Source organism: Ovis aries, chromosome 24 (assembly GCF_016772045.2).
Source record: "Ovis aries strain OAR_USU_Benz2616 breed Rambouillet chromosome 24, ARS-UI_Ramb_v3.0, whole genome shotgun sequence".
NCBI lineage: Eukaryota > Metazoa > Chordata > Mammalia > Artiodactyla > Bovidae > Ovis > Ovis aries.
In genome coordinates, this window is record NC_056077.1 from 39,325,764 (window position 1) to 39,339,824 (window position 14,061).

General features: G+C 62.2%; 1 protein-coding gene across 7 annotated transcripts in view; it reads left to right on the forward strand.

The window, feature by feature from the left end:
- TNRC18 (trinucleotide repeat containing 18) overlaps window positions 1–14,061 on the forward strand; it is an 81,020-nt gene that overhangs the window by 20,313 nt on the left and 46,646 nt on the right. For 4 of the 7 annotated variants that reach the window (XM_060405735.1, XM_060405737.1, XM_027961631.3 and 1 more), the window contains exons 2-6: window positions 1,266–1,421; window positions 3,836–3,961; window positions 4,412–6,148; window positions 13,422–13,524; window positions 13,789–13,994. In XM_060405735.1, the coding sequence (XP_060261718.1) occupies window positions 1,266–1,421; window positions 3,836–3,961; window positions 4,412–6,148; window positions 13,422–13,524; window positions 13,789–13,994 (2,328 nt within the window). The remainder of the gene's footprint in view (window positions 1–1,265; window positions 1,422–3,835; window positions 3,962–4,411; window positions 6,149–13,421; window positions 13,525–13,788; window positions 13,995–14,061) is intronic. The other 3 variants (XM_060405733.1, XM_060405736.1, XM_060405738.1) reach the window with 3 other exon arrangements.

The window sequence follows — 14,061 nt, forward strand, 5'->3', positions numbered from 1 at the left end:
AGAAGGTGTCCTCCCATAGCTCTGGGAGACAGGGAGAAGGCCCTGCCCCTTGCATCCTGGGGGGATGCAGTGGCCGTTCAGGGTGCCCTGTGCCCCCCGGGAGGTGCTGAGGGGGGTCTGCAGGCCCTCGGGGTGGGTTGAGGGCCCAGGTCGGGTGGGGTCTGCAGGCCCCCAAGGGCTGGGCTGGGGCCCCCTGGCTACCCCGAGTCTTACGTTGTCTGCGTCCCCACGGCCACTTCGCTCTGGGCCGATGTAAACAGCGGACTTGGAGAGGTTACCTGGGGGGCACACGGGGAGCGCTCCTCTCGGACGGCCAGAGCTGGCGCTTGGTGCCCTCCGTGGCGGTGCTGAAGTTTATTATCGTTAAGTGCACCCTTCTTGCTTCACTACACTTATCAAGGGAGGTCTTATTCTCTCCATTTTGTTGAGGAGCAAAGGCCAGGGAAGGGAAGCCCCCTGCCCAGGTCTTGTAGGCATCCCCCTGGGCTGTGAGCAGGGCCCCTGCCAGGGTCTCCCCCTAAGGGTGGGTGTCGGGCAGGAAGGAGGAGGCCTCCCTGTGGCCGGGGCCTGGCCGACAGGGGCGTGGCCGGGGTGGGTGTGGTTTCCACCGGGGCAGGCGGGCTGTCTTGCCTGCCTCCCCTGGAGAGACCCCAGTGGAGGGACCCCCGGGGCTCCCTTGCCTGCTGCTCTCATTCCTTCCCCGGCTCACTGGCTCATTCCTGTGGTTCTGGGTTGCCTTCAGAGTCCCTGCTCACGGGTCGTGGGGGTCAGGCACGGCCCATCTCTGAGCCTCAGCATCCTCATCTGTTAAATGGGCACACTGTTCCTCCCGCACAGGGTTGGCTGAGAGTTGATCCCGGTGCCTGTCCAGGGTTGCTGTGGGGTCCTCGGAGGTCCTTCTCTAACTGAACCAGGGGTTCCCCTGGGTCCAGGCACTCAGAACCTGAGTCCCCTGCCACCTCCTCATTCTGTGTCCTCTGGAGGTCCCTGCTCCCACTCCCCCTCCCCAGCCTCAGCTTTCAGCTGCAGATGGGGAGAACCACACTCTCTCCGGTATAGGGAAAATAACGCCCGTCTGCCAAGAGTGCTGGGTGCTGTGGAGGCACCTGGGGTCTCTTTCTCCAGCCTGGAGTCTTGCTGCGTTGACCCAGGCTGGTCCTAAAGTCCAAGGCACTGGGGTGGGGCAGGGCGGAGGCAGGGAATTGGGGTGGTGGGCTGGGCGGCGGGGGCCTGCTGGCTGCCTGACGGCCCCCTTCTCTCTGCAGGCGAGGCCTTCTTGGGCAGCTTTGTGGCTGGCGGGATGGGGCCAGCGGCCTCATCCCATGGGAGCCCGGTGCCCCTGCCCTCTGACCTCTCCTTCCGCTCCCCCACCCCCAGCAACCTGCCCATGGTGCAGCTGTGGGCCGCGCATGCCCACGAAGGTAAGGAGCGAGCCGGGCGGGCGGGCCCGGGCCGCTGTCCCCAGCACTTCTCAGCCTGCCCTTTCCCCTTCGCCCCACGGTCACCCCTCCATGCTGCGTGTGGCCTGCGGGGCCCAGCCCTGAGCCTCCGGCCTCCGCTCTGTGCTTCAAGCGCTTGGCGACTTGAAGGCTTCACACATGCTGTTCCCTTGCAGCCCCTCACCCCCGCTCACGGGCTGTCTCCTGTTCATTCTCCAGGGCTTGGCTCACCTCCCCTGCGTGCATTCTCCTGCTTGCTTGTGACCACACATTTTATCTGTGTGTTTTTTTCATGAAATACCTGTCTTCCCAGTGGGCCGAGCTCCGAGGGCCGGGCCCAGTTTGTTCCGCTCACCGCCGTCCCCCTGGTGCTTAGCTCAACAGTAACTGTAATTGTGGGAGCAGTGGGGCCAGGCGCCGCAGGGCTCTCTTGCTGCCGTTCTGCAGTGGCACTCCTAAATGTGGGCGGGGGGTCTGCCGGTTGGCTTCCTGTTGGGCCTCCCTGGAGCCTCAGTTTCCCCTCTGTCCCTGAAGGGATGGGCCTGGGGGTCGCCGCGTTCCTCCCGGCCCTGGGGCTCTGGTGGATTTACATGCTGGGTGCTCACTGGCACCTGGTGCCTCTTTGGGCGTCCTGGGGTGTGTGCCCGGCTCCCAGAAGATCGGGGTCTCAGGAGCAGCTGCTGCAGGTTCAGGCTTTCCTGGGCCTTTCACCGCCCGCTGTCTCCCCGCTTCCTCCTCTGTGCCTTGTCACTGAGCACTTCCGTCACTGTCCTGACTCATGGGTGTCCCACACAGAGGGGGCCATCCACCGCTGGGTCTGGGACGCCGGGCAGTCCTTCCGGGCTGGGGTCCCATCTGAGCTTCCTGCTTCCACCAGCCCCGGGAGGGTGGGGCGAGGTGGGGGCTACCTCTGGTGCCTTGTGCTATCTGCTCGCCCCCCTGCTTTCCCTGGGGCTTCCCAAATGGCGCTAGTGGTAAAGAACCCACCTGCCAGTGCAGGCGACATAGGGTTCAATACCTCGGTAGGGAAGATCCCTTGGAGGGGGGCATGGCAACCCACTCCAGTGTTCTTGCCTGGAGAATCTCATGGACAGAGGAGCCTAGCAGGCTACATACAGTCCAGAGGGTTGAAAAGGGTCGGATACAACTGAAGCAACTGAGCTCTGCCTTCCTTGACTCCCTTTTCTCCTCTGCCAACAAATACCAGTAACCATAGCAACAATATTGAACACACAGTGGGTTTCCGCCGCACAGAGCGCGGCGCAGTGAAACTCTTCATCCTCAGAACAAGCTGTGAGGGAGGGACCGTCATGCCCATTTTACAGATGCAAAAGCAGCAGGACCAAGCGCTGTTTCAGTGATGAAATGACCCATAGCATGTTCCTCATTGTTTTGTGATGGTCGTCAGAGTCCTTGCAGTTGGGGCTGTGGGAGGAGAGGCGGGCCCAGTGTGGCCGGGGATAGTCTTGCCTTCCTGGCCTCGGAGGGCGTGGCAAGGGGGTGCCAGTGGGCCCGGGGTCCTGTGTCACCCACAGCCCGGGCTGAGAGGCTGCCCCTAGGGCCCCGGGCCTCCCCGTCTCCCGGGCCTCCCGGGCCTTCTCCTCTTTGTACCCTTTTTGGCCTCTTGTTTCTTTCTCTGTGGCCACTCTTTCCTGTCTTCTGTGCCCTGTAACTTACAGCCCTGGTTCTGGGCATCATGGGTGGGAGTGGAGGGGGCTCGAGAAGTTAGGAGGATCCCCGGCAGGAAGAGTTCCTTCTTAGCAACACCTGCCTGGGAGACCCAGCAGCTGGAGATTATGCTGGGTAGGCTGAAGTTCAGAGAAGGCAAGGGACCTGCTGGGGTTACACAGCAGAGGAGTTAAACCAGTCCACCCTTCAAACAAGGTCCATGTTGGGCTGAGGTTAAGAGCCCTGGTGACCTCAGTTCAAAGGCAGGCTCCTCTGTTAGGGGTGGGGTGCGGAGGGGGCCTTGGGCAAGTGGGCCTTTCTGAGCCTCAGTTTTCTCATCTGTAAAATGGCGATATTAAGAGTAGCTGCCTCACAGAATTTTTTTTTTTTCTCTCTGAAATGTGAATGTGAATTGAACATAGGCAAAGCAGTTGAAGGGCTTGGCCTCTGACGAGAACTGCTGTCTGCATCATCGTCGTCATTGCCCTCCCCTGGACCCAATTTGATTCCCTTCCCGGGGGATTCAGGAGTCCCAGGGGCTGCCTGGGACCGGAAGGAGGCCTGGTGTGCCAGGACTGGGAGGGGCCCATCCCCGCTCTGAGGAGCTGGTGCTAAACCTGGGCTTCCAGAACCAGGGGGAGGGGCCTGACAGCCACGAGAAGCAGAGAGAGTTGGGGGAGCCCCCTGGGGGAGGTGCAGGGGTCTCAGCCGCGTCTTCTCTCTTGCAGGCTTCTCCCACCTGCCCAGCGGGCTGTACCCACCCTATCTCCACCTGAGCCACCTGGAGCCCCCCAGCAGCGGGAGCCCCCTCCTCAGCCAGCTGGGTCAGCCCAGCATTTTCGATACCCAGAAAGGTCAGAGGGGAGGAGTGGTGGGGAGACTTGGGGGTGGGCTGTGGAGAGGGGTTGGGGGGAACCACTACCCCAGCACTCCAGACTGCACCCTGGCTGTGTTTCCCAAGACTCCAGCCCCGAGAGGCTCCCGGGGCCCACCCATAGCCTTCTGGGACCTCCTAGCTACTGGGTCCTCATCTAATCCTATTGGGCCCTCTGTGCAGCTCTAAATTCTGGCCTCTCCCCCTTTCACAGATGAGGAAACTGAGGCTCAGAAAGGTTAGTAGGTGGCCGAGATGAGGTTTCAACTTGTTTTTCATCCATTTCCAGAGCTGTCCTGTCCTAAGCCACACTGCAAGCAATGCGTGTTCCTCCTGTGTGCCCCGGGGTCCAGGCACCCGTCCCGGCCTCCCCTTGGCTCTGGACCAGGCAGTGGGGGCTCTGGCTCACGTTTGCGCTCTTTCTTTGCAGATGGCTTCTACCTGCCTGCCCCGGGGGCTCCAGGTGCCCCGGGCACCCTGCACTCTCACACAGCCTCCTCCAGAACCCCTGGCGGCCACTCCTCGGGCGCCTCGACCAAAGGCTCTTCTCGGGAAGGTCCAGCCAAGGAGCGAACGGGCCGAAGCGGGGAGCCGCCCCCACTATTCGGCAAGAAGGACCCGAGGGCCCGGGAAGAGGCGGCTGGGCTGCGCGGTGTGGTGGACCTGACCCAAGAGGCAAGGGCGGAAGGCCGCCAGGACCGAGGGCCCCCACGCCTCCTCGAGCGCCTGTCCCCCTTCCTGGCCGAGCCGGGGCCCCTGCGAGCGCCGGGTTCGACCACCGCCGAGCCGAAGGGCAAAAACCCGCCGCCACCACTGCCGCTGAGCCTCTGCAATGGCACCGGCACCGGGGACGTGGGGCTCCCCGCATTAGTGGCCGAGGGGGCCCGCGGCACCAAGGACATTGCGCGCCAGGACGAGAGCTCGCGGCTGCGGCGCGCAGAGGCCCTGCTGCCCGGGCCCTGCCCCTGCCCCTCGCCACTCCCGCCGCCGCCACCGCCGCCAAGCAAGGGTCCGCCTGCGCCCCCCGCCGCCTCCGGGGCCTTCGCCGCACCGCAACCCGCCCCCACCGGCGTCTACACCATCTTCCCCGCGGCGGCTGCGCGGGAGCCGGGCCGCGAGCACCGCGTGGTGGCACCCACCTTCGTGCCTTCTGTGGAGGCCTTCGACGAGCGCCCGGGGCCCATCCAAATCGCGTCGCAGGCGCGTGACTCCCGGGCTCGGGAGCGCGAGGTGGGCCGGCCCGGGGTCCTGCAGGGCCCGCCCGGGTCTCCGCGGCCACCCCCGGACCGGCCTGAGAGCCTCCGCGAGAAGAGCTCCGTGATCCGCTCGCTCAAGCGGCCGCCGCCCGCCGAGGCCCCTCCGGCGCGGGCCGCGCGCGCCTCCCCGGACCCCCGGGCCTACCTCCCCGCCAAGGAGCTGCTCAAGCCCGAGGCGGAGCCCCGGCCCTGCGAGCGCGCCCTGCGCGGCCCCGCTGCCACCGCCGCCTCCCAGCAGGCCGCCAAGCTTTTCGGCCTGGAGCCCGGGCGGCCGCCCCCGCCCGCCGGTCCTGAGCATAAGTGGAAACCTTTCGAGTTGGGCAACTTCGCCACCACGCAGATGGCTGTGCTGGCCGCGCAGCACCACCACGCCAGCCGCGCCGAGGAGGAGGCCGCTGCCGCCGCCTCCAAGAAGGCCTACCTGGACCCCGGGGGTGCGCTGCCCCGCGCCGCGACCTGTGCCAGGCCAGGTGCCGACATCCATGCCGCGGCCCACGGGCCCGGAGAGGCCTCCGCCATGCAGAGCCTCATCAAGTACAGCGGCAGCTTCGCCCGCGAGGCCGTGACCGTGCGCCCGGGCGGCTGCGGCAAGAAGAGCCCCTTCGGAGGCCTGGGCACCATGAAACCCGAGCCGGCACCCACAGCTACCCCGCGCGCCCAGACGCGCCTCCCGCACCCTGGGGGCCCTGCAGCATCCAGTGGCCGACAGCTGAAGCGGGACCCGGAGAGGCCCGAGAGTGCCAAGGCCTTCGGCCGTGAGGGCTCCGGGGCCCAGGGTGAGGCGGAAGTGCGACACCCGCCTGTGGGCATTGCCGTGGCCGTGGCCCGGCAGAAGGACAGTGGCGGCAATGGCCGGCTGGCACCTGGGCTGGCAGAGCAGGAGCGGTCCCTGTCGCTGAGCAACGTCAAAGGTGAGTCCTGGGTCCCACCTCCGCCCCCTGCACCTTTAATTCCCCTTCACCTCCCTACCTCTGCGCTCCTTTCTCCGTGCCCACCGCCCCCGTCCACACCCTTCTCTCCACACCCTTCTCTCGAAACCGTCCTGGTTCTTTTTGTCCTCTCTCCCCCTTGTGGGCTATGACTGCTACTTAGGGTTTATTGCTTCTTCTGTTATGCACGTAGAAGAATGTGTAAACTTCAGGAAAGGAGAGGGAAGTAAAGGGACCGCTAGATTTGTTTCCGTGACCCTGAACACCTAGAGGTCTTCTGCCAGATTCATTTTCCCATCCGATCTGCAGAGCTCCCAGTGCGCTGTGATCTTGGGTTCTGCCTTTTTTTTTTTTTTTTTTGCCCAGGTAGGTAGGCTCTTGCTTTTGCAAACTCTTTATAAGTAGCAGTTTTGATGGCCTCTGTTGTTCCGTCCAGAGCACTCACCACAGCTACCTTCGCCATTCCCTAGTGGCGTTTCAGCTTTCGCTCTGATGTTTTTGTGTTTAGGAAGTGGCTCTGAATATTTTTGTGCATTGCGCCTCCCTGATATTTTGAGTCATTTTCTAAGAATAGATTCCGACGAATAGATTAGCTTTAAGCTTTCAATTCTAAGTCCTTGAGGGAGGTAATCGTGCCTTACTTACCTAGTTCTGTGTTCCCAATACCTAGCGTGGCGCCTGGTGCATAGTAGGTGTCTGATAAGCGGGGGAATGAGTGACTGAGCGTGACCGTTTGAAGCCAGGGCCCCCTGGCGTCCCTGTGGTCTCGACAATGGATGACTTCTTAGGTAGTTAGAGATTTTATATGCTTGTTTGCAGTCTGTTTCATTTTAGACTACTCAGAGTTGTGTTTTATTAAGAAAACAAATGTTAAGCTGGGTAGGCAGTAATGGTACATTTCTCTTAATTACTGATGAAGTTGAATATCTTGTCCGAAGGGGGTTGATTGGTTATATTTAGTTTTGTCCCTTGCATATTTTCCCAGTTGGATTCCTTCCTGGAATTTTGCATAGTTGATACTTACGGCATTTTGGTTGGAACTCTGGGCTTCGGCTGCCCAGAGAGAGCCCAAGTGAAAGTGAAGTCGCTCAGTCGTGTCCGACTCTTTGCAACCTCATGGACTGTAGCCTACCAGGCTCCTCTGTCCGCGGGATTTTCCAGACAAGGGTCCTGGAGTGCGTTGCTATTTCCATCTCCAGGGGATCTTCCCAACCCAGGGATCGAAATCAGGTCTCCTGCATTGTGGGCAGATGCTTTACCATCTGAGCTACCGGGGACGCAAAGAGAGAGCCCAGCATTGAGCCAAAGGCCCCACCTGCAGGCTGGGCACCGAGGCCCCTCTGCTGCCCCAGGTGTGTTAGTGTGTGGAGGTGTGGGCGTGGCTGGCTGGGGTCAGAGCCCTGGCAGGCTCAGAGCCAGTGACGCTTAGGGAAGCTTTATTAAATCACCGACTGAAGCCATGGTTCTGTGTGGAGCACCCTGCCTGGAGCCAGAGAGGCCTGCCCTCAGATCCTAGGAGCTCACTGAGGCCTTGCCTTACTTAGTTGGCAATCGAAAGTCTGGGTATCAGCCCTTCGCTTGGAGGTGGCTGGGTGGGTGGTGGACAAGCCCTCTTACTAGGTAGATCCTTCTGGAGAGAAAAGACCTTTTGGAGGTCCTTTTTGTAGAAGAATGCTCAGGGAAGCGATACGGTCCTCCTGCTGGGATCACTTCCCGATACCTAGCTTACCTGTCTCTGTCCCAGGGATCTGTGTCTGTGGTCGTGAGTGTGTGTGTGAGGATGTGTCTGAGGGAATGTGTGTTTGTAAGAGTATAGGTGAGAATGTGTGTAAGTGTGTGTATGTGTGTAAGTGTGTGTGTGAGAATGTTTGTGTATGAGGGAACGTGTGTGAGAGAGGGAGAGAATGTGTACGAGGAAACGTGTGTGAGAGAATGTGTGTGAGGAAATGTGTGTGTGTGTGTCAGAGAGTGTAGGTGAGAATGTGTGTGTGAGAGAATGTGTATGAGGGAATGTGTGTGTGAGGATGTGTGTGAGGAAATGTGTGTGTGTGTGAGAATGTGTGTGAGGAAATGTGTGTGTGTGAGAATGTGTGTGAGGAAATGGGTGTGTGTGTGAGGAAATGTGTGTATGGGGGCCTGTGTGTGTATGTGTGTGTGTGAGAATGTATGAGGGAATGTGTGTGTGAGTGTAGGTGAGAATGTGTGCGAGTGTGTGTCTGAGAGAACGTGTATGAAGAAATGTGTGTGTGTGTGTGTCAGAGTGTAGGTGAGAATGTGTGTGTTTGAGCGTGTGTGTGTGTGTGTAAGAGAGTGGGAGCTGAAGGCGAGGAGGGGACAGTCTGGGGACGCGGCCTTCAGGAACCTTGGGGCTGAGGCTGTTTTCCTGTTTGCTCACGACAGTTGGAAAGTAGGTGATTGGAACCTTGACGTGAAAAAAGGTGAAAGTGTTGATCGCTCAGTCGTGTCTGACTCTTTGCGACCCCATGGACTGTATAGCCCACCAGGCTCCTCTGTCTATAGGGTTCTCCAGCAGGAACACTGGTTTGGGTGGCCATTCCCGACCCGGGTGGAACCAGGGTCTCCCCCACTGCAGGCAGATTTTTTTTACTGACTGAGCCGCCACCTGTCCTTAAAAAGAAGTCCCCATAAGAAGTGGGCTTTCCCCTACTCTGGATGGCCTCGAGGAAGGAGCTGGCACCACCCTGACTGGCGCTGCTGGGCCCTCCCAGCCTCCTGGCTCCTCCTGGGGAGTGAGCCCTTTCCCTGGCAGTGGGTTCAAGTCTAGGCTCTGCCTCTTGCTGCGGTGTGCCCTTGAACCAGAGGCCTAAGCCCCCTGAGCCGTGGTGTCCACGGTCACTGCGTGGCGCTGGGAGGGCTGCCTCGTTCCCTGGCGCCAGGTGGGCTGATGGGCAGCAGGTGCTTCATACACAGTCCTCCCTTTTCTGTGCTCACATTCAGAGTCTTCAGGGCTCAGAGTTTCTGCCCTAAGCCTGAGATCTTTTTTGAGAAATGTCCCGAGGGGGCTCACTCAGGGTCTGGTCTGGCTGCCGGGATCTCGGACCCTGAGATGGATGAAGGATGGGCCTTGTGTATGCCTGTGAGCCCCCAGGCAGCAGTGCCGATGCTCGAGAGGCCAGCAGACCAGCACTGTCCCTGCCATTTAGCTGGGGGCGGGTGCAGGCAGCCCCACATAGCCCTGGCCAGCGTCTCCTCCCGCAGCCCCCAGCGCAGGATCTGTTCATCCCCCAGCTTCCAGATGATGGGAGAGCAGTGCCTGTGGAAGTGGAGTGACATGCCCTGGGTCATGCGGGCTAGAGCAGGCGGGCTGAGCTTGAACCTGAAGCCCAGGGCTGTGCCTCCCACCTCTCCCCTTTGCCCGTTGTCAACTCTGTGGTGGCGTAAAACGGGACCAGATCTGGGGGGCTGTGATGGTGCCCCCCGAACCCTGCTCCACTGTCCGTATCACCCGGCAGAGCCGGGGTTGCACTGGCTGTAAGCCGTGGCGTTGACCCCAGACTCGAACGAGCGCAGAGTCAGCCGGAGCCGTGCAGATGGGAGTCCAGGAGGAGGTTGCCATGGGAACCGGGCCTCAGCCTGGGCAATAATGGCTGGGATTAGAGGCTGTGACCCACAGAGAAGCTGTCACTGCTGGGGACGCGGGCCCCGGGGCGGGGCTGCCGTTTCCCCGGTGCCCACCCTGTGCAGGCTCTCTGCTTGGGGGCCCTGCACCTGTGTCGGGAGCAGCCGGACAGCTCATGCAGACCCCGACGCCAGCTGGGCGCCTCCTCGGCAGTCAGGAGTGTGACCTGGGCAGTGCCTCTGCCTGTCTGTGCCTCGGTCCCCTCATCTGGGGCGGCTGGGGTGAGGGCGGGGATTCCTCTCCTGGGTTGACGGCCACTGGATGAACGTGTGCACGGAGCGGCCCTCGGACCCTGCTCATGCCTCCAGGGCTGAGGAGGAGGGGGTCTTCTGTGTGTGTGGGACCTTGGGCTTGGCTCCCTTCTACCCCACACACGTGCCTCCTGGAGGAACTGGCCCCCCGCCAACCTGAGCTCGGCAGAGACAAGCTAAGGGCCCTCTTGGTTTGCTTGTTCGCAGGCGGTTTTCAAAGCCTTAGTCAGATCACGTCTCATCCCTGCTCAGCACCTCCTCTGGCTTCTCCTTTCACCTTGGATGGAATCTCAACCACATTCCCTTCCACGGCCTGCAAGACCCTGAGTGCAGTCTGCACCCCGCCCTTCCCCGCCTGCTTCCTTCCTCGGCAGTCTCGCCCTGGTGGGGCAGGCACACTCCTGCCCCAGGGCCTTTGCACCTGCTGCTTGCTCTCTCTGCGTCTCCCTCTAGCTGTCCTCGCGAATTCGTTCATTTGCACTCCCATGATGCGCTGAGCACCTTCCTGTGCCAGGCGTTGTGTAAGGGGAGAGGTGGATTCCTTGGAGTGGGACTGCTCAAGCCAGAGCAGTGCACCGTCTGATGGAGGAGGCGGACGGTGAATAACCAACAGGCAGTGTGTGATGTGCTCAATGTAGTGAGGGAGACAAATACGGGAGCATGATAGAGGAGAGGTGGTCTGGGAGGGCTTCCTGGAGGAGGCAGCATATGGGCCAAGGTCTTCCTGGGGAGACTACTGCAGGGGCCGGGCACGAGCACTCTAGGTGGAGGGAGCAGTGTGTGTGGCCCTGAGTGCGACTGGGGGTGCACTGGACAGGACAGCTGGGCGGCCTGGCACTCTAGGAGGGACAGGGTGAGCAGGGGCTAGGGGGAACAGGTTGAGGCAGGAGGTCGGGGTGGTGCCCGGGCCACGGTGGTGGAGGGCATGTCACATTTCTTTGGACAGCGGAGTTTAGAGGGAGCGGTCTGGGGCTCTGGACTAAGGGACCCTGCAGGTGGTGGCTTCTCCAAGCTGGGCTAGCCTGGGTGCAGGCTTCTAGTGGGGCCTGCAGTGGGAAGCCCCTGAGGCCTGTGCAGTGGCAACCAGGGCGGTGGACAGGAGTCAGGCCTGAGGACTGAGCTCCTGGGGACTGGCTGCACTCCAGGCACGTGACCCTTCTGAGAGCACCAGGAGCTCTTTGCCAAAGCCTCTCCCCTGGGGCAGCATGGCCCCATGCATGGAGGGCCCTTGGGGTTTCTGTGGGCCTGGGAGGCTCTCCCCCGAGAGAAGGCGTGTGCCCTGGTTTCTCAGTCCAGCTGCAGGACTCTGAGTGGCCCTGCCCAGAAGTGTGGCCGCCCTTTAGGGCCTCGTTCCTGAGGTGGGGCCTGTGAGGAGGGCCCCTTCCAGCCCTTGGTGAAGGGGGTGGGCGGGAGGGTGGGTGCAGGCTACCCTTTGACTTGGGAACCGCACTGACTCTGGCGGCCTGGGTACCCTGGCTTGGTCCCACCTCTCCCACTGCCTTGTGCTTCCCGGCCTCCTACCACGAGCTGGGCACAGTCATGGGGCCTGGGCGCTGGCACAAACAAGAGGGTCTGCTCTGGCCCCGTGTGGAGTGAGGTGGCGGGTGGCCTGGGACTCAGCTCTGTGACCCACAGGGGCGAGGTGGGAAAGACTTCTTGACCCATTCTCACCTCGCCCACCCGGTGCCCCAGCTCACTGGTTCTTCTCTACTTAGCTGTGCATGTTGCTTCCTCGTTGCCCCAGGGGGTTCTGGAACCTCCTGGGCCTGCCCCTGGTTGGCCCCAGCCTGTCTCCAGCTGTCTTTTGAGGGGTATCCCTTCCCCGACCTGCTTAGTCCATCGGGCGTATGGGCTCATGGCTCTCCCTCCCTGCCTGGTCGCCTCCTGTTCCCGATGGTGGGCTCCCTCCTTCCTGAAAGGAAAGCCTCTCCTGGGGAACAGTTCTCAGGAGGTCTTTGGGAGCTCCTGGTGTTGGGGGTGCAGGAGGGAAGAAATGAGGGAGAGGCCGACGGCAGCATGCCGTGTTGGATCCCCCCGGGGGCTGTGTGGGGGTGGGGGGTCTGCTGGTGGACCCTGGAGACTGGGACACTTGTCTGCAGCAGAGTAGTAACTGACAAGGTCCATGTGCCGGCGGGCTGGGGGCGCCTTCCTCCCTGAGCGCATCTCTGGAGCTCCAGGTGGGTGGGCCCTGGCCCCAGGGCAGCTGATCCCAGGGAAGGAATTGGTCTAGCCTCAGTGGGTTTCTCTTTTGGTTTTGGTTGCTGCGCGTGGACTTTCTCAAGTTGCTGCTACTGGGGCGTCTCTCCAGCTGCGCGCACTGACTTCTCACTGCTGTCGCCTCTCTTGTCGCAGAGCATGGACTCTAGTGCACACGGGGCTCAGTAGTTGGGGCTCCCGGGCTCTGGAGCATAAGGGCTCAGCAGCTGTGGTGCGTGGGCTTCGCTGCCCGGTGGCATGTGGGATCTGCCCGGCCCAGGGATCAAACCCACGTCCCCCGCGTTGGCAGGTGGATTCTTCCCCTCTGAACCAGCAGCAAAGTCCTTGGTTTCTCTCTTGAGAAAAGTCTTGGCTGCTGGCTGAGTGGTCTCTGCCACCGGTGGCTGTACCCACCCCCTGGGTCCTGGCCTGCCTCCGCAACTGTGCACGCTCTAAATTTTGGCTCACAGTGTAGAAGATAACCCGGGGCTGAGGGGCTGAGGAAGGTGGCGAGTGAGGAGGGCTGAGTTCCCGTGCAGTCGGTCAGGGCTTTGGGAGGGGCGGGGAGCCCAGGGGAGGTGCAGCAGGACCAGCTGTGGGGGGCTGGGGGTGCCTCCTGGGCACCAGGGCCTAGCTGGGCCAGCTGGGGGGCAGCCCCACACCCTCCAGTCGCCCCCCCAACCCCATGCGCATCGGGTTCTCAGGTTTCAGTTTTCCGTCTTGATTTTGAAGAGATCAGCCACACATGTGCAACCGCCGGAACCATGGCAGGGCCTCCGGGTGGCGGCTGGCTCCCCCGTGACCTGGGCTGGCTCCCCAGTGACCCGGGCTGGCTCCCCCGTGACCCGGGCTTGGCTCTGCGTCTGCGTGGCGACTGCTGTTTTGGGCTGTGGTTTTCCCTCGTCTTGACCCGCCCCCAGCACCTGCCTTTCCGGCACTAAAGGAGGGAACCCCGCCCCGAGTGCCGCCCCGTTCATCCTGGGTTGTGGCGCCATCTCTTTTACGGGTTCCTGCAGCTTCCCGCTTACCTGTGAGAGTTACACGTGTGCTCTTGCGGGTGGTGGAGGGTCGTTTCTGGGCGCTGGCCAGGGTGAGGGACCCCCTCAGATGCTGAGAGCTTGTTGGGGGCTCTGAGTGGGGCTCACTTCCTGCCCTCCTGCCCGCCTAGGGCACGGCCGAGCCGACGAGGACTGTGGCGATGACCGGGCCAGGCACCGGGAGGAGAGGCTACTGGGGGCGCGGCTGGACCGAGACCAGGAGAAGCTGCTCAGGTGAGGTCTGGGGGGCCCCCCGGGGCGGGGTGGGTGGCCCTGCGTAGGTGCAGGGTGGCCCTGTGTAGGTGCGGGGTGGTCTTGAGCGAGTGGGACCTCTCCCGAGGAAGGCCTGGGGCTCCTATGGTGAGCCCCAGCTGGCTCTTCTGCCCCCGGGTGCTGAGCAGTGGCTTGGTGTCCACCGGTCCCTTGGGACGCCCCTTTTCTTCTCCCCCTCGTCCCGGGCCCGTCCCAGACTCACCGACGCCTCCGCTCCCCTTCCAGAGAAAGCAAGGAGCTGGCGGACCTGGCCCGCCTGCACCCCACCAGCTGTGCTGCTAATGGCCTGAACCCCAACCTCATGGTGACCGGGGGCCCGGCGCTGGCGGGCTCTGGTCGCTGGTCCGCCGACCCTGCGGCCCACCTGGCCACTCATCCCTGGCTGCCCCGCTCGGGTAGCACGTCCATGTGGCTCGCCGGACACCCCTACGGTGAGTGGGGGCTGGGGATAGTGGAGGCCTGAGTGTTTCCGTCAGAGCACTGTGCTGGGGGCTCGTG